The sequence below is a fragment of the Pieris napi genome, chromosome 7 (assembly GCF_905475465.1).
Source record: "Pieris napi chromosome 7, ilPieNapi1.2, whole genome shotgun sequence".
Classification (NCBI taxonomy): domain Eukaryota; kingdom Metazoa; phylum Arthropoda; class Insecta; order Lepidoptera; family Pieridae; genus Pieris; species Pieris napi.
The window spans coordinates 8,917,754-8,938,936 of record NC_062240.1 but is presented as its reverse complement, the minus strand read 5'-3'; the positions used below and the strand labels follow the sequence as shown (position 1 = coordinate 8,938,936).

Genomic DNA, 21,183 nt, shown 5'->3' with positions numbered 1-21,183 from the left:
TGAAGATTTCGTTTATCGAGCTATATTCACATAGGTAGTGAGTTATATATTCAAATATATTGTATCGTTGATAGTACTATCAAACTAAGAAAGTAGTACCCAAAATAATACCTACAAGTCTCACTAAAATCGCCCTCAAAATAATATAGTTTTTTAATTTTTTATCCTTTATAAAAACACTAACATAAATTTTATTAAATCGTTAGCTATTTAAGCCATAAAATACGCTTATGAGTAAGAACAATAGAACCTAATACTTAATTGATAATAATTAGTTTCCCCGTTCCCGCCGCATAATTTTATATCATGATTCATGACAAAGCCACACAGAATACATTTTATTTTGTCGTACGGTAACATCTTGTCATTTGTTAATGACAGTTACCGATTTGTCAGTGAAACTTTGACAGATGCGAATCCGTGACATGAATTGAAAGCAAGATGGCGAGTTCATCTCCCGTTGATCGTTCGCTTCGTGTAACTTCTACAAAATAAATTGTCATCTGAGACAAACTAACATTTTATTTTTTTTCTATTAAATTTATGATTTCTTAATATTTTTAAAATTAGAAATACGTGTTTTAGTGATATTAATAATTTGGGATAATTTAAAACTTTGATGTGCATCTATCCCACCTGAGGAATGTTGGTTTTTTTCAGTGATTTGTGATTTGGTCAGGTGTTTAGAGTTAAATTTTGTTCTTGCGCAGTGACTAGTGAGTGAGGCTAGAGAGTTTAGATGTGTTTGTGCCGTGGGGATGTTAGATGTCGGAATTGTTTCCAATGTTGGGAAACAAAAGCGTGAACTATTTGTTTTGATAGAACGTGATAAATTAGATAAGTCACCCTGGATCCTACAGGAGTGATGGCCTGTGAGGTAAGACTTAAAATTTACCCTTCACCTTTTCATTTCCTTACACAAACTTTAACATCTTATGTTTTTACATTTTGATGTAAATAGTGTAAAACATGACTATGCAGCAGACTATTTAATACCTATGTTAATCTTCATGTTTCTGATGTTATGTTAGCTTAAGACATCAAAATAAAATAAAAAAGTAAGTAGTAAAAAGATATCTAGGTTCTTACCACAATATACAAGGGTATACTATATTATATTATTCATTTAATAAAGGGTAATATAATGTATGTGAAAACATTAACTGAAGTAGGTAAGTGGACAATATAATCATTGATGTGCAGCCATGTGATACAGGTTTTTGTGCTCACTTGTGTATTTGAAATTGTTATAATCTACTATAAATTATTACAAGAATGTGTCATACCACTGATAAGTAAGTCTCAGTATTGATAAAATCAAATATCACTTTAAATAAACACATGTTTGCATTTTATGGATATACCTATTTTGCACTTTTTGAAGTGTTTATATTGAATAATGGTATAAAACTTAAACTAAGGCTTAAATTAAACTTAACTTTATTTAACTTTTTTATGTTAAATTTTAATAAACATTTATATGTTAATATATTTAGTAATGAATCTTAAAATGTTTTAATATGCAAATTCATTTATGCAATTGTCACATTTAATAAAATACAAAATCAGCTTTAAAATACTGAAGCCTTGTTGCCGATAAATATTAGGCTTCGGAGGAAAAACCCTGATTAGTTCATAATTTACAAAACTAAGTAAAAAGTGTCATCACTGTAAAATTATACTAATTTTGTATTAAGATTTGTTTCCTTGAAATCTTCTATACAATTTAACTCATTTTTGCATACCTTTTGAGCAGAAATTGGGTAAACTCTTTTTCAAAGAAAAAATGTAGTTCTACAAGTCTTAATGTTTTTAAAGACCTTAAATCAATGGTCAATTTTAAATGTTTGATATGAGCAATATATAAATTAGTAATAATTATTAGCTTAGCGGGGTTATTGTATTTTCTATTTTGGTATGTAACTTTGGCCAAGTATCAGCAGTACAGCCATTTAACATTTTGGAATGAACATTATTTTTTTAAGTAATTATATAATTGTAATATTTATCCAAGAAGAATCAATATCATCAGATGTAGTTCTAGGAGCAACTTGTCCTTATGTTAGTTCAAGATTGTAAAAAAATTTACCTAGCATAAAGCGGGACATTTGGTAATCTTTACATTAGCCCTATTGTTTCATAATTGTAACATTTTGCTTTGAGGTTTCCCACGATTCAATTGTTATTTTGTAAGAGAGCGTGTGCGTGGCTCGACCGCATAGGCGCCGATATCGGTCGTGAGAGCACACTGTTACGTTTTCGGAGGTCAAATTTTACCGTAACGTTAATAAAATGCCTACTTGCTGACCCTAATAATCCTTAAAAAACACTGGTACAACACTTCATATAGAACTATTTCTATTAAACTCAGTATATATAGGTATACAGGTGTTTACCTAACTAAATTATTATTAAGAATAATCGCGTTTTTGTCCTGTGTGAAATAGAAATAAACTATTTATAACCTTTTGTCAAATGAAGACATATTTAAATTAATAATACTTGCGTAAATAAAAGACGATCTAGTCTTTAGTTCCTACTATGTAATGATTCGATTGCTATGTAATTTACGTAACATTCTTTGTAATTTGTCATAATTAAGTAAACCAGAAAACATTTAACCTTTAAGTTTTTACGGTTGCGGTTGTTAGGGACAGTTATATTATTATGCCTAAAACTAATGTCACGGTGTTTGCCCGGTGAGTAGAACGTTATCTATGTGGGCCGTTGTTTCCTCATAGGGCCTCCGATTGCACCCGTACATGTGCAGCTGGAAAGCCATTTTAACATGAGCTGTTGTGGCTAAAGAATTAAACTATTTTATATTGTAAACAACAATGAAAGGAGCACAGGAAAGTGCGTTCATAAACTGGTCAGGTTAACCAAACAAATACGGTAAGGTAAACGTGATGCATTTTCGTATGACGTATGATGAAATTCGGTGTGTTTTGAGAGTTTTGTATGAAATTATAGAAGGGTTTCAATCGAATTGAATTGGTTTATTTGAAACTATCCTTAATTACATGAGCGCGAGAATATTGATTTTAAATTACTCAACGTTATTATGTTACTTGCAAAACGTGTTAAGGCCAAGTACCAAGTATATTATAATAAATCCTTGAAGCTGGGGTTGACAGAACAAAGGACTTTAACTTGACGGTAACTAACAAAACTTGAACTTGTTTCGTCTACACTCGACTGTAGAAATGTAGAACCTGGCTGTAGTAATAATTGTAATATTTGTTGTATAATTACTTATTAAGTTTTTTAAGTGTGTGATATGTATTTGTTAGTAGCCTCTAGTATAATTACTTGGCTATTCAACAATAAAGTTTTGTTATTAGAAACTGTATAATCTAGTTCATTGGAAGCATTTTGTGTTTCTCTTTTTGTGACGCCTAACGTGCAGTTGATTAACAAAAAGTCGATTCGATATTATTGTCAGTCATCGCGTAGTTTAAACATTTTCAGTAAAGTAGTCGTGCGCATAAGGTCACTGACCCGGATTTAACAACAAATAACTACAGAAACTTACAAAATCAATAGAATTATGTATCAAAACGCTTGACAAACTTTCTAAAATATAATAAAAATAACCTTCAGGAGGGCAGTGGTAGCTCGACTTAAAAAACTCATACATATTATACAAATTAAGGCATTAATTTGTTTCAAAGTTCTGTGCTATACGTTATACAGTACCAGATTTGTTTAACCTTTTTGAATGTAGTTACCCTTCATTGAAATTACAAATGTCGTTTGTTAGTTTAAGAGCTTAGAATGCAGCAATGTTTAAAATATGTGTTGCTTACTTAACCACAGATTCATACTGAGCCTAAATATAAATGTGTAAAAGTTTTTTTTCGTAGACGGTCATAACGGACGGAACTAACGGTCTATGTATTGCATCAATTTTAATAAATTCATATTGTACGAAAATTCTATTTCTAGTAGAGCTAAAATAAATTGACCTTTAATCCAAGTTGTTCGTGATTCATGTGACCTATACCATTGGTGCTGGCGGGTGAAAGGTGGGGTACCGTTTTGTTACAATTTGTCCCCCTTTTTGTCCTACTTACAAACCATTTAACAAGTCGCCACCTATGAATTATTACGCTTAGGGAGTCCTACAGTAACTATAATATAGTGAAGAGTCAAACGGCTAAAGAAAAATACGACCTTAAAATAATATAATAGGTTAATTTGTGGCTACGACAACGAAGTCAACAATTAGCAATGTAAATTTGATAATACATATTTAAGTTTAGCTTGATAATTTAAACTAATGTAAAATTAAATTCTATTTTCATTAATTTCATAACACGGTAAAGCGAAATTGTGTTTCAACCGAAATAAAGTTAGTCCAAAATAATATTTTGCTGAAATTTCATCGCGCTAGATTGTAATGTAAATAAATATTAAATGCGAGTTATTCGGCGTATATTTGAGATTTACACACGTTGTTGCACCTACGCCATTTATGTAACTTGCGGAATTTTTATTTGTAATATTTTAGATGAAATTTTATCGTTTACGCGTGGGATGGGTGATTGATTTTGCGAACTAGATTTCTTAATTTGTCGGATCGTGATATCATTATTTTCCTTTTTCAACATTTTGAATCTTTGATACGTGAAACTGTTGTTATAAATACGGAGTTTGTTTTTATTATACTTTTATAGGTGAAGATAATTAATTATATCGATGGCGGGAAAGTGTTTGACCTCTATATATACGTATGTATATATATATATACGTTTTTTGATACAGAGTACGCATAGAGACAGCGTCCGAGATGATTTTTAATTAAGTATTTACACGTGAGAAAATGTTACAGGTAGGTACCACGAATTATGTTGATTTTATTTCCAGTCCCAGTTCTATCAATATTTATAAGTTCGCTAGCAATAGAAAACAGCTTCCCTAATAAATCGTGCAACTGCCTGGCAAGTTTTTACTGGCCGAGTTTGTAAATAGTATTAAGCACAGGTTAAGCAATGATTATAATTCGAATTCTTTTAGTCGGGCCATAAATGGTAATATATTACACAACATTTAGCGTCTAGCAAGTACATAAACATGTATTTTCTTAACTTAAATATGGTGCTTCCGCGTCGGTGAAACATTTTGGTTTCATCATAAGCATAAAAATGATTATGATGCAGTACTGGAAATCTGCTTATTAGGGTATTAGTTTGTCTGTAATAATTGTTAATGCGGACTGTCAAATATCAATAAGTGTCAAGTTTTAATTGAGTAGGTTAAATATATTTCTGCATGTTAAGAGATTCTGTGACTTTCAGTTTATAATATTTTTTGCTGGAAATCCCGTACTAAATTAAGCACTGACAATTGATATATTATCTTTATATTAATATAAATCTTACTCCTACAGACGGTAGATAGGTAGATATCTACTAACATATTTAAACTTGATTGAACATCTATTGTAGATATTGAACGGTAACGAATAAATTGGCAGTATAATAATACGCGATGTTGCCACATATTTAAAAAATCTATTGTAAGTAATATAATTTAGTAAATATTACGGATATAAGGCATTATATAATTGGGGTAAGAGGATATAGCGTAAAGGGTAATATTATGATTTTAATATGTCGGGAATGGTATTTAAATTCTATGTACTTTATTCGATTATTTATCAGTTTTCATTGCAAAAAGATTTTATAGTACAAACAATGTTATGGTGTTACTTCATTATTCTTAAATATATTGGAAACAGCTATTAGTGACAAGGTCGAGTTACGTGGGTTATTATTACATCCGTGTCAGGGAATGCAAAATACCTCTTTGCCAAATGATAGATTACCTAGCTATTATGTCATCAGTTTATACACATCTTGTTCGGTTAAGAAAACTATGCAAGGTGCATAGCAGATGTATTTATCGACTTGCAGAATGCTGCAGAACCTGTAGTACTATGTGGCTATTATTCAGATCTAGAACCATGGAAAGCACTTTAATGGTAACTCTAAAAATATAATAATATTCATTATACGAATTCTGTACGTTTAATGTAAAATTTAATGAAATAAGTATCAATAGACTCGATTAAAGTTTTTTGTCGTGTACGTGTACCAAGGACAGTTTTTGTGTGGGATAATCATTGAGACCATTTTTCTCTAACATAAAGCAGTTGGCGAAATATTAGGAAGTAGAATAGCGAATTAAATTGGTCCTTCGCATGATAAGTTCGGATGTAATTGGTATAATTATCGTAACTTGCTCAATCATATTGCCGGTGGCGGTGTATTAAAAATCGATTTAATTGTTCAAGATGGATACTTTTAGTACTTTCGCATAAGTAATTGTACTACGGACTAAGTGGAGACATTTACTTGGAAGAGTATATTTTATGTATTGTCATATCTTGTATCACACCGTAACGTTTGCTTAGATTCATTTTTATTGTTTTCTTAGTGAATCTTATCCTAAAGTTTTTTTTTTATATAAATCGTTTTCCTATTTAGAGATGGATTTTTACAACGACTTTCTTGTGGTGGTTGTCTACGTTATAAAATGCATGAAATTTCATGTTAACCATGCCACAGGATATATGGCTTCTGCTGAATGATGAATAAAACAATATAGTAATATACTACATATGCGTGATTTTTTTAAGTGTTAAATATAGAATTTCTAATGTTATACTTGCTTTCCATGTCCGTCTGCCCTTGACCTTAAACTTCATTGTTTTGCACGCGATGAGTTGTATGCAAAGTGCGTAATAAACACGATTTTATTAGCAGTCCTATCTATTTGAATATATAATAGAAAAGAGAACGTAACAACTAAATGTAGCGACGTACGCAAATTTCCATCAAATTTTATGCGTAAAACGAAAGTTAATTCCTAAAGTTGTTATTATTTGATGATTTACTATTAAATAAATGATGGACATTTTGTAATGCGTTGCTCACTTCAATGGCGGTGTTTTGTAAACATTCTTCACATTAAAACGCACACTCACACACTTACACACTCTCGCACATTACACAATCCCACAAACACCTCAACCAATAAATTATAAGTAAATTGTCTTGGTTAGTGCATAATGTTCTTCGTATATATCGTGTAATCCATTTTGGCTATATTTTTAATTAAAAAATTGTAAATATTATCTAATAAAAGGCTGTGGATAATCAATAAACTGTTAAATAAAATTATTCTTAAAAAATACTATTTTCTCGAATGTTCTTCTGAATAAGATTATTATGAAACAACGTTAATCAACTTCTATCTTTCAATAAGAGAAATAGGAACTATGCATGACATTTCAATAGGTATTTACTACATCTTGCGAAATGGCTGTAATTCATGCTAATTGCTCGGTCAGCAATGTCGCAATGACCTTGCGCGAGCGCAGGCCCCTCTTGTAATACTTGTCATACCATCTCGCTCGTCATGTTATTATCTCATTGTTTGGTTAAATACTTTTTAAGTTAATTAATTGTACTCCTACAAAAAATTAAGTGGATTTCTGCCTTAAGACAAAATTAGGTTAATTATATTAAAATAAATTTTAGCCTAGCAGTCCGATAATCAAAACCCACTTTAACCACCTCGAGTACTAACAATGTGTCAGATCTGGTTAGATTTTTATACTATACCAGAATTCTGTCTTACTTTTGATTCTGATCAAAACGCGTTACTTAAAAGGAAAGTGACACCAGGAATGCACAGTTTTTCTATCGTAATCGCTTCACACCCGCAACTCGTCAGTAATTATATAATACAGGCTTGTAATAATTTCGTAAAATAATTGCGCTACACATATAGTTAATACTGATTGCGACCATTTAATCGGCCGTAGATTGCGTGATCGTGCAATGTGGCCACTTTCAAAAATTACTTTCGCTCTATTGTTCCGATGTTTAGTTTATAGTTTTTCTTATAAATGCGTGTAGCGATATTCTGAATGACAATGTCAATGTAGCTTACAGCTCTAGACGGATGGATACTTTTATGATGGTGACCATGCCACTTGAGATTCAAACAGTTGATTGTAGAAAGGATCTTGAGTGACCAACAGCAGCATTTGAGCCATGGGGGAAATTTTTCTGCGCCAAACGCTAATTAGCCAAGGAATGTGTATATTTATAGTAATTGCGAAAAGTACCTACTTTCAGCCGCGCACCACCTCTAAGTCTTACCAGCTTTCAGTAGACTTCTACTTCTTCTCTAAAGATTTTGCAACCGATACGGCTTAGGGGCCTACAAGAACGTACCATTCCCACAAAGGTCCGCAACATACCCGCTAACCCTTCAGCATTGCTGGTGTCAATGGATGGTAGTTAGCACTTTATTCAAAGTCCCTATTCGTTTGCCTCCTGTCCAATAAAAAAATAAATCAATAGCGTTAAAATTACATTTTATGAAAGAAGATTTTGTACGTGTCATAACAATTTTATATCACACCCAATGTTATATAATGGCTTCCATTATAGAGCCGCTTTCTAAGACATAAGTAATGAGATACGGTGTGAACTTTCGTCTCGGTGTGGTTAACCGCATAACCTATCATAGTTTAAGATGTGACATTTATCAAGCGAGGCTATATTAAGATGTTTTAGTCCTTACGCAACGGTTCTACTGTAAGTTCTAGATCTAAATGTTATAAATACCTATTGCGCTATATCTACCGCAAAGTAGTATTTTGAATGTAGAACTCCAAACGTTGCTAATTTACATATTGAATTTCCCTATTTATAATTTATTATTGCTACGTTCGTAAAAAAGTCACGCGTTTTATCAAGATATAACAGAAATATATTAGTAAATACCTATTCTAAAAATCTTTAGGATAAAAAGCTTATATCGGAAGAATATGTAAAGATATTTCTGCCTACACATCTTTTATAAATATTTCTTCAAACAAAAAATATGTAGAAAATATCCATTCATAATATCTTTGTGCTACCAATTCTCTTTACAAGGATATGTCAATGCTATTTCTATAGATATTTTATCTATATTTTATAAATATATAACAGTATATCATATTTTATTACTTTACATACGTTATCTTTATATTAATTTTGATAGCCACCACGTTATATGATTTTGGCTTGATATCGCTACTGATATTGAAATGGAATGGTTTCCGCTATACACATTAGTATCAATATTTGGACTAGGGCTTTTATCTTTTGTGAATTCTCCGACAATTGTTTTACTAGAGGCTTCAAACTGTGTCTCCCTATAAAATTAGTTTCATAGTTTTGTAATGCCCGTTAACGTTTTGGATTAGTAAAAATATACACACACAAAACAAAAGTTGTGAAAAGTAGTATGAAAGTTTTACTATGCATTTTATGCCACAATGTTTATTGAATGGCATTTTTTAAATGATACGATATGGGGGCAAACGAGCCTACGGAGCCTTAAAAGACAGCTACCACAGCCCATGGATCATGTTTGTAGTGTACGTTGCCGGCCTTTAAGAAATGGTATGCTTTATTTGTTTGGAGGCCGGCCGTATCTCGCCGACACAGCTCGCCGGTTCGCAAAATTCAGTGCCTAGAGAAGCAATTTTTAAAAGATTTTCAGCCATCGAGGTGCGGCAAAAAAAAAGAATCAATTCAAATCAAATAATTGTTATCATTGTTTACTTAGGTACCTATACAATACATGTTCCCTCCAGAAATTCTTGGCGTAATATCTTAAAAGTACGTAAAGTACGGATATTGATGGTATTGGCCCGCTCACTATTGATGTAATATACGTGATGCATCTAAAAATAGATGAAAAATTTAACACAAATGCTTAGAAGATTCAATCGATCATAACTCAAATATCAAGGTCAAATTGTTAACCTCTTTTTTTAATGTCACTTGGAAATAATTAATACATATATATGCAGTAATGATGGCATCTTAGTGCAAAGTTTAACTATAAACTAAAAAAAAGGGTGCGTGTACTTATGTACGCGCGTAAGAAGTTATACTTCTTTGGCATTATTAAAAATAGTTTTTGATTGCATGCAAATAATTAATTACAATTAAATAATCAAAGACTGGAAAAGGAGTCATTATAGTCAATAAAGTTCAGTTTACATTTGAAAAATTAAATAAATAAATATTTATTATTATTCTCTTACATTAAGTGTAACATAAATTCTATTATTATTCGAATGTTGTTTTTAAATTATGTCCAATGCCGTAGCATCTTCCGTGGGCAACTTCATTCTGTTAATTTTGTGTCACGGTGCGCGCGCATCGTAAAATTTCACTCTCATAATTTTTTCATAACGCGCCTAAAGAAGTATAACTACAAAAAGAACTTTATACAATTGTCTGGGTTTGTTAATAATAGATACACAGTTTCAGATGAAGCTCGATCGATTGTCTTTCTTTGTAGCAGAAGGTGGAAATAGCTGTTTTCGGACCATTGCCGCTGCACTCACTGCACACGGGCCAGTTACGTTGAATAATCGAGTGTTCTTGAATAAGACGCCGTCGGAATGGAAACATTTTATTGGTATTCTATTCTTGAGGATCTGATTTTATCTTTCAATGTATTCCCACGTTTCTACAGAGTGAAAACTGTAGTACTCTCAGAGGCTATAAAGTAAAGTTTTACCCCATGCATTTAGGTTATTGTATGTTACATAAAAATTATCCAGTCATACATTTTTGATTCATAATTCTGAAACATAAAACAAAAGGCCTCTAAATAATAAAAGCGATTTAAAAACTCAGCAATTTTGGACTCGTAACTAAAAATATTCTTAAGCAATGTTAAAAGGTTACGCAGAAAGCCTTGTAATTAAATCACCAGAATAATAATTTTAGCTTAAATTGTTTAAATCTTCGAAGCTTGAAAGGGTTAATTATCATTTATAAAGTACCTTTTAAAGTATTAAATGGGAATCGTCTCAAGTTATGAATGAGGTTTTGATTGAATTTACTGAAGCTATTTCGAAAAGTGGATGACTTCTCACTTATTACTAGGTATTTTTTTTAAATTGTTTAAATTATTATTATTAGTTCTCGTACATTGATATAGGTATGTTATAAATACCCATAATTAATAATAAATAAATTAATTAATTGGTTAATTTTATCAACATCACCTTGATGGCTGGAGAAAACAAAAAATAGGTGTCCAAGAGCTGTGATGACTGCCCTTTTTGGGCGTCCCGTAGGCTCGTTTGTTCTCCCCTATTATATAAAAAAACCCAACTAATTTAAAAAACACCAGTATATGTACCTACATACAGTACACACAATGGGGCAAAAGTAGTAGTTCCTACCTATAAAAAAACTTAATATATGAAACTCTAACAACGCTATCAGAATTTTCTGATAGCGTTGTTAGGCATTATGTTCTGTCATGCATTTTTTCATAATAAGAAGGCTTCTTATATAGACGCACTGGAGGAAGTCGAGCAGGGTTGCTAGTTAAAATCGTTTATATAGCAATATCCACCGCACCGGTCGGATATTGCGCTCTCATAGTGTCGTACACGCCTAATGCGTTTCCTATGTGAGGCAAATGGTATGTTTTTTGCCGTTGCGTAGTCAGGTGCAAACTATCTCTAGTAGCTTCCCTTTAAATCATCGATACAACTAGTATTAGCAACTTCCTCGGTAAATGGACTAAAACACAAAAAGATTTTTCTTTTAAATAAGAGCAATTAATATAAATGACTAGGAAATAAGAAGTGAACGGAACAATGCAATCGGTCATTTCAATACTAACCAGCTCTAGTTAATCGAACTCAATTCTCGAGCGATCAAAGGCACGTATGCGGTGAATCGGAACTGTTTCAATATATTTTCTAACGTTTTCCCGTCCAATAACAATGTTATTTAATGGTAAATGAAACTGCACAGCCATTGCCACGTACATTGAATACTTTACGTGCACATAAATTTTGGACCTACAGTGTTGGGCGATTTATGTTCTACATCGGACACAGATATCTCTCGTAGGTATTTAATCTATTTGCTTTAGAGGAGATTAAGAGATTCATAAGTAATTTAACAACTATAAGATGAAATTATAATTGACATAGATAAAAAACGACGGGTCGCGGCTGATTAGTCAACGTAGGGTTAAAAGTTTTTAATTTTATTAGCGGCCGTAATTATAGGCCTATATTATATTTAGGCTTTGCACGGGTGGACATTTATTTTTTAAACATTTTTTTTAGTTATCGATATGTTCTTTAATATTGTGGAACATTTTTTTGTGCTATCATCAATAGTTTTCTCAGCGCATGCGATGAAAGATACTTTATAAGCATTTTTTTACACCTTGGGTAACATTATTGTAGTTTTAGTAGGGATCCTTATTTTTTTCTTGCAATTAAAATATGCTTGTGATAATGTATCATTCAAATGGTGAAAGAATTTTTAATTTCGGTCCAGTACTTTTTGAGCCAATTCGTATCAAATCTTTCCACTTTATAATATTAGTAAAAAAATATTAGAAGGAATTTTGGAAAAAATCATCGATTAAACCGTTGCGTGGATAATCCGTAATTTTTAAAAGCCAGAACTAGTCTGCGGTCATAGCTGAATAAGTTATAAGATATGTTTTATATCGAATAACCTGATTTCAGTCTTACAATTTGCCACACCTTTTAAAGTACATTTTTGCACAACCTTGTGTACATTATTCAATTATCTGCTATAGATAGATCGTGGAATGTCATGAATCATGATAACATTATCATGTTTTGAAGTGAAGATCAATGGGTAGTTGAGAAATTTCATTTAAGTCTTTTCGTAATACGTATGATACCATATTCGACGTTTTTATTAAGGTCCATTTTTCAACAAATAAAATATAAAATACGTGCTGTTATCGTCTTTTCAATTTATTGTTAAATAATTTCTTGCTGATCGTTGCTAGTTCTAGTCACGCGTAGCCGTCGCGTCGTCTGTCTATCGGACAGCTTAAGAATCCTATAATACCTTGTTTTGTATTGTTTGTATCGTGTGTATTGTAAATGCCATGTGATCGTCTAATCAAAGCGATGATTGCTCTCAGCATCTCGAAGCGACATAGATCAGAATGCGGAATGAAAGCAAGAGCGTTTGTTCCAAATTCCCGAACGTATCTTTACGTATGCACACCTGTTGCATCTCTCTTGTCTCGGTCTTTATTAATTTGCTCAAGCTTATTTCAGTTCTATTGACGAGACGTTCATTTTGTATTCCCAAAAAGGTTGTAACGGTATTAAGGCCCAAATAAACCATTTAGGTCACGTTGTGTCGTACGGTTATGGTGATGTGAATCGCTGCCGTAAAAGTATGGAATGTCAGCAGACTGTCGGTATTCCAAGCACGAGTGTGAGGCCGGTGACTCCTCAGTACAGACCAAGCCATTGCCACGAAATGTTGTTAATGGAATACTAATCCTATGTACATTGTACATACTACTTGAGCCAACGAACAACAGGTCAACGAAAGTTTTGTAATGCTTTTGTCTTGCTGACTTTCGCGCTCGTTAACGGGAACGCCTAATACCAATTTGTCATTGTTCCTCCATTTTGTTCTTTGTTCTGAGAACAACGTATCTAAATACGCGTTTCGTGTACCATTATTTTAACATGAGGCCATCTATTGTTTTATGTTTAATCTACAGACAGCTATGATTGTATTTCAAATGTGCCTATTAACTTTCCCTTTCACGTGGTACTTTGCTGTTTATCTAAGTTACAGTTTAAGATAATCGAAGATAAAGAAGAACGTGTTACGTTAGAGTATGAATAGTAATGACTGTGATTCTATTCCGCCCACGACGCAAGGCTAATGTGAATGGAATCGTCGTTTTGGTAAGCAGTATAACGTAGAGGTTCAGTTGCGCCGCCGCCGCAAGCAGCTGGTGCTGCACGGTCTGTTGGCTCCGCCTCCCGCCACCCGCGCAACCGTTGCGCCCGCGCGCTCCCTTGCGAAAAATTATAATGCAATTGCCAGGACGGACGATGTGGAACGTTTTACGAGCAATGCCAGCACGCAACCAGTCTACACTCAAATGCGTTCTAACTCACACGCTATCCATCATTATGGATTACTCGTGTCGGGCCTGATTTCTCCTCTGCTGTTTGTCGAACTGTGAAGTGGCTGTCGATCAAGTTACCATTGGATTACGAAATTCATTGAGTTTAACTCAAGGAAGCCCTTACAGTGGCAGTGTTTGAAAGTGATAAGAAAATGTATAGTTTTGAGATTTCCATTATTGTTCCCCTTCCGATATTAGAATAGTTTCTAATAAAGTATCTACCCCCTCTTGGATTGCTTTTGGTGGCGTCGTTTTTTTATTAATACGATTTAAATGACTTGATCATTAGTGCCCTTATTTGTCGAAACAATTGTCGATCAAAGACAAATTAATTCTAAACGCGTCTTGGCAATGTCCGGTGGTGCCTTGCTTTCGAAGTGTTCACTGCTTCAAGCAACCTTAATATTTCAAACCGTGGAATGGTTCACTCGTTTCTTGTCTATTGCGCGATAATCATTTAAATTATAAAATGTGTCTCTAATCGGCTAATTAAAATATTATCTACAAGGGCGATAACGGGGTCCCAGTGCTTGTGCAGTGCTAAGTGCTTTCAGTTGGCAATCACGATTGATATGATGAGGTGATTGGTGAATTTGAATTAGTGCATGTGCGTGATAAGTGATTAAAATGTGGGGTGCAGCGGTTTCTACTCCTCCACATTACCATTACGTTCAAGGGCACACCGTCCCTATACAGCAGCGTGGTCCAGCAGGTCCTATTTTGTCTGGACCGAATGTTAGACATTTAAGGCCCCAGTCGTCATACTCGCTTCCTCATGGAAGCAATGGACCCGGTCGTTGGAGTTGGTCTGGTAGCAACGCGTCTTCTTTTGATCGCAGGCAGATGAAGGCAGTGCCTCCACAGCCAGCCAGACCTGCACCAAATCGACCGTCACATAATAGGCATGGCGCGAACGTAAGTGATTATAAAGTTCATAAAGCATTAAAACCTTCTGCTACTTGATCCATTAATCCAAATAATATAAATTTTGGTTTGATGATATGGTTATCGGTTGAAATAAATTCTCGTAAACATAGGAAGGCTAATATTTCCTAGGCGTGTTTAATTCACCGTTTTCATATTACAATTTCCAACTTGATTTCCTCGTCTTTCGCAATGCGTGTCGGATGTCGAATGCGCACGCGTCACCCGACACGAATGCATTTCTAATATTCATCCAAGGTATGTCGCTTCGATACTCGGTTAATGTAATTCACTGTGAACTTGCTGATATTCTGAATACAAATTAGCAAAGATATAATACATTATTAAAATATTAAGTACATTGTGTACTGGTTTTATTAAGTCAATACAAGCGAAATGTATATCTAACCGAATTACGGGTTGTATTTAGACAAGTTATTTTTCAACATATTTACTAATAATAATTCCAATTACTAGAATAAAAAATGCGTCTGGTATTTTAATAGATGCTTTATTCGAATGCACGAACGATTTTAAGCTATCAATAGACAAGTCGTATAATGTAAACACGATGTTTCAAATGTATAATACCTACTACATTTTATTCCCTAAGAAAAAGTGTCGTTTTATTTACGTCACAATTTGAACAATCTTTATTGCAGTAATCTCTTATTGTTGCAATAAATCACCTAGTCGCATGTCCAACAATGAAATAAGGAACTACTTCGCTTTGATTATTAACAGTATGGTTATGTGTTAAATTGACAATATACACGAAAAAATTATACGATTTTCTTACTGAAGTAAAACCTTTTCGAACATCATGACATGTGAAATGATACAGTGATAGCCGATGTTGATAAATTTGTTAAACACCGTATTTACTTTTAAGTCTGTGATTTCGTGTAAACTAGTGTTTTCAATCTTCTTACTGAAGTCATGTTATACCCAACGAGCTAGAACTGGCGGTTTTATGTCCGTTAGCAGTCCCAAAACATGATATAAGAGTGAGTACCGTGAGTCAACGTAAGACGGAAATCTAGTAATGGGTAATAGCTTACTGATCCCAGCAAATAAAAAAAAATTACAGAACATTTTTAAGTGGTGTGATACTTTGGAATTAAGATTTAAATCTGCTGTTTTATATGACTTGCCAACATTGCATAGTACATTTTATTTCTATACATATTATTCTACAGGTTACATAAAATAAATTTACATTTTTAAAGGGAAATAATTTTTAAATACATAAATTACATTTTTTCTATAAATTTTCTGACCTCACCAGATTTCGGCTCGACATTTATTTATGGGACAATCTGTATATTTCACAAAAAAATTTCGAAAAATCCAAGTTCTTATTATAGTTATACATATTTAGACAGCAAACTACCAAAAATAAGACAGTGTGGTACTTGAATTAGGTGACATTATAACATAAAACATTTCGAATTCGAAAATAGGAGGAATAAAGTTTTAATAGCAGTAGATTGGCGGATGTCAATTAAGCTATTCAGTCGCGGACGCCCTTTCGCTGCAGGTAATTTATTAAGTCCCGCTGGTAGTTGAGGATCGAGGTGATAATTATATTACTTGTTATGTAACAACAGTTTTAAATTAATGCGTGTGTGATGTGGGTTTCACATTTTCACTTAAAGTAAAGACGAGGCAGAACATTTGTTGTTTTTGTTGCATGCGTAACAGAACGCTTAAACGTGATTAATTCATTATTATCAGTTTTTATATTAACCACTGATTTAAGAAAGCAGAAGAACCTTTTTAACCTTGTAGTAAACCCTATTTAAATACGTATTTACTGACGTAAGTTATTAATTTACGAGACTAAGTATGACTGTCTTATAACTTAGAGCCACGGTAGCTACGGTAGTATTACTCATCTGTATTTCAAAATCTAATGCGTATTCGTGAAGGTTTATGCAATCCAATGTAGGTGGAATAAATCAAATTTATCAAAAAGCCCACGCGCACTCATTTGTTTATTATTTGTCGACTGCACAATTCGATCATCCCCTGTTAATATTTTTTTAATTAAATTTACTATTTTAGAATTAAATTTACTTTACGGTGAGTCGATTAAGCGTCTTTAAAAATCACTAAGGGATTTCGATTTGGTATTTGTTTGACTCCATTCGGGTTGATTTACATATTTTTTATTGAGTAGATACCTACATATTTGTTATATGTAATGCATCGCGTCAAATGAAAACTGGTATAAGATATCTACGACGCTCATTGCTGTGTTTGCACATCTAACGCTTGAACTGTGTTTTAAATACGCTGCTCAAAACAATTAAATGTTTAATTAAAATCCATTCATATATTAATATTATTGAGAAAATTGTAATGTAGGTTATAACAACTTATTATAATACGAATTTTTAAACTCAAAATAGTAGTTATGGTTTGCTCAGAGTACCTTATTTTACTAACTTGATTTAACAGTGAATTGAATCTACAGCTTTCAACTAGTTTGCAAATGTAATAATAATAAACTTGTTCGTAACTTCTAAGTACGGAATTTTAAATAGACATTTTGACACAGTGTTTAAAGTAATTTAGCAAAAAAAATATATTATCTGTTTTTTTCTATATTGAGTTTTATACCACCATCATGGCGTAGTAGCTAACTTCATGGTGTGTAACTCGGAGGTCCTTGATTCCTTTAGCAGCTAATAACCAACTATACAATAAGTGTGTTGTACAGAAGTTATAGATAGATATATGTCTAGTAGATATGTACGTCCCGTGCAATATGAGTCGCAGAAATTCACAAATTTAGTGTTTTTTCCTGTTTAAAGTAGATAATAATTTGATAAGGATTTTATCACATTTAATATTAATCAATATTTAGACCATTTTTAAATCATGTGTTCCATTTTTTATCAACATACTGAAGATAAACTATTATTGTTTGTGAAATGTCTCATGACGAAATAGTTAGTGGCGATAAATTAATAACAATGATAAATGTAATCAAATAACATTGAACACGTAATGGAATTTCTTATTTAAATACGATGATGTCGCCTTAATATGTAATGTGCTTTTTTAAAATGTCGCGCGTAAAAAAACGCGTTTTGACACGTGTCACTTGCTACCGAAAATCGGTGAATGATTGGCCTGCATCATTCCTCGCGGCCATAATATTTGTAGATTTTGTTCCTGTTGGTGATCTAGTGCATTGTAAAGTTCATACATTTTATGCTTTACCGTATTTAGTCTATCATATAAAATCCACGTCCAGCGAAATAACTATCGGTGAATGATTGGCCTACACAATTCCTCGCGGTCAGAATATTTGTAGATTTTGTTTCTGTTGGAGACTTAGATCTAGTGCATTGTAAAGTTCATACATTTTATGCTTTACCGTATTTATTCTATCATATAAAATCCTCGTCTGGCGAAATAACTCTCATGTTTTGTTAACCTTTGAAATATCCCGACAAAACTCAATAAAAGGTTTTTGTTCGTATGAGTCTCCCCTTTTAGGATCCTTCACGAGCAGAATTTTAACAGAGTGATAATGTTATTATTGCCGCCTCTTTGTCACGATGTCTTAGAAGAGGCACGTATTGTGTTTTAAATAAGAATTTCTAACGTATATAAGATGGTATATAGAATGTTTTGTCGTGCGTATATGTTTTAGTGGTACAAAAAGTAAGCTAAACGTATAATAATAAAAAAAATGTGATTGATGGCCTACTGATTTCGTTTAATTTTGTTTTTTTAAATTTTATAATATACACTTCAAACGAAACTATCTTACTATCGCGTATTCAAAGGTAATATAGAATTACTTTATCATTCATGATATTTTAATTTTTAAACACGTTTTGACGTCAAAGAATGTTTTTATCAAATTTTTGTAATCTGATACATCTTAGTTCATTATCATATAGTTTTAACAAGCACGGCATATTATCTCATTTTCTTATCTTGTTTGTGTCCTAAATATTCTCTACTTATATGAAAGAGTGTGGATAATGTCATAAAAATAACGAACAATTTATTTCACCATATTGGGCATTTGTATACTGTAGAATACTTATTAAAGATGTCACGTAGAGAAATGTTGGCCCGTCTTCTAAAGCGAACCTTGACTCTGGCGACTTCAGCTAAATGCCGAGTCGCCTCGAAGCTTTTTCAAAGTAACGTTTCATATTTCATTCATATTATATGATTACAAGATTACCCTTGACATTGCTTAAGCATAGTTGAAACTTCGATCTACTACTTCGATTACATAGCTGAACTCAATAAAAAACATTGCGATATTTAAGTTAATGAAAGGAAATTGCGTCGGTAAATAGTGACCATTATATAATTAGTGTAATCACAGTGTCTATAAAAACTTAATTTAGTTTAAAACATTTCGCAATAGACATATTTGCTTGGTATCATTTAAATATATCGACAAATTCCAATAATAGATATCACAACAACTGTAGATTATCTTTCATATTGATAAAATTTGTTAAAATGTTTACGAATTTCAATGTAAAAATTTCGGGATATTCAAAAACTCTCCCTTGTTCCAGAAGGTCGACCCGGAGCTGATCTTCACAAAACAAGAGAAGATCGGCAAGGGTTCCTTCGGCGAGGTGTTCAAAGGGGTCGATAATAGGACGCAACAAGTTGTCGCTATTAAAATAATCGACCTCGAAGAAGCCGAAGATGAGATCGAGGATATACAGCAGGAGATTATGGTGCTGTCCCAGTGTGACAGCCCATATGTCACCAAGTATTATGGATCATACTTAAAGGTAAGTTCTACTATTATTATCGGTATAGCAACGTTCGCGGATATAAATTATGAACAAGTTTGACAGAACCATGGTGTTTTGTATGTGTGTGCCAGCGCCATAGATTCGACTTCCACTATTTCATTTCAAATATATACAAAATTAATTATTGTTTAACAATTCAGTAGGCTGACTACCTTTCATCCTAATACCGTGGGTACGACGGCAAAACTGTTAAATTACACACAAATAATCCAGAAAATAACATGAAAGATACCAATATTATACTTTAAGTAGCTCTATTTATCAGTTCCGCTCAATGTGCGCATCAATCATTGTCTCAGGGTCTGTTTATCTCATACTTTTTCGGCGGGATCACACGTAATGGGTGCCATTATGTTGTGTGATTGACATATTTCGGGTTCTTTTAGTTTCTGTAGAAAAAGGGTGACCGAAAAATCCATCAATGCTGGGGTATATTTTATAACATAGTCTGCAATGTTACATTGAGTTGTTAACCGAATGTAAAATGTTTAGTTATTACTACTTACTAATCAGTCAGTAGGCTGTACACCTACACTCTAAGTACATTACATTCCCTCGCTAGTAGGTACGATAGCATAACTCAATATTATACGCAAATAAGACAGAAAATAGTATGAAACTTACCATATTTCTTATGATTTCTTTCTTTAGCAGAAAATCGCTAGTATATTTTAATAATAATCTATGAAATGTTATATTGCGTTGTTAATCGAATCATATAGAAGCGCAATTAGAGAATTATCACTAAATAAATTCAAAGTCCTCGTTAAACGAAAATTAATCAACAAAGCTTTTTATAAATTTGAGGACTACTTAAATGATCCTAATCCTTGGGATTGAATTGCTCCAGTTCAAACAATTTGTATGACAATACTTGGCGATTAAAAAGAGTGGCGGAAAGTTTCTTGCCAGTTCTTCTTACCCGCTCTACGCCCTTGACTTGCGAACTGGTAGTAAATGTAAATTTACGATTAATTTAACTTGACTATTCAAAAGTGTACTTGGTTACCTACTTGAATAAAGATATTTTGAGTTTGAGTTTGAGTTTGAGTATACATTCGCAACTTTGAATGAAAGCTTGCAAAGTATTGTTGATATCTAAATTTATGAATCATCAGCAAATTTCGTAATACGTAGTTTGTTTTAGCATGGCTTCGCTGACTTACGTTGTATATTCGATTGTGAATTGCGTTTGCGTGATCTATGGTGCAGTAACAGTCACGAACTCTTTGAGGTCAGAACACGACGTCAACATTAAACCAGTTCGTTATATTTACATAATTCTCAATGCATTTAATGAGAGCCAAGTTTTGAATTTTAATAAAGAATGTATAATTTATACTTGATCTAAGTCCTCTAGCCAGAGAGCGATGGTTCCGTCTTGCGCTCTTAATTGTAGTGGTCAGTCAGCCCACGT

General features: G+C 32.9%; 1 protein-coding gene across 5 annotated transcripts in view; it reads left to right on the top strand.

The window, feature by feature from the left end:
* The first annotated feature begins 430 nt into the window (after positions 1 to 430).
* The window catches only part of LOC125050787 (serine/threonine-protein kinase 26), an 82,929-nt gene continuing 62,176 nt past the window's right edge, over positions 431 to 21,183 (top strand). For 2 of the 5 annotated variants that reach the window (XM_047650792.1, XM_047650794.1), the window contains exons 1-2: positions 14,010 to 14,949; positions 19,518 to 19,742. In XM_047650792.1, coding sequence (XP_047506748.1) covers positions 14,662 to 14,949; positions 19,518 to 19,742 — 513 coding nt within the window. In that variant the 5' untranslated portion in view covers positions 14,010 to 14,661. Of the gene's footprint in view, positions 878 to 14,009; positions 14,950 to 19,517; positions 19,743 to 21,183 lie in introns of those variants that run through there. The other 3 variants (XM_047650796.1, XM_047650795.1, XM_047650793.1) reach the window with 3 other exon arrangements.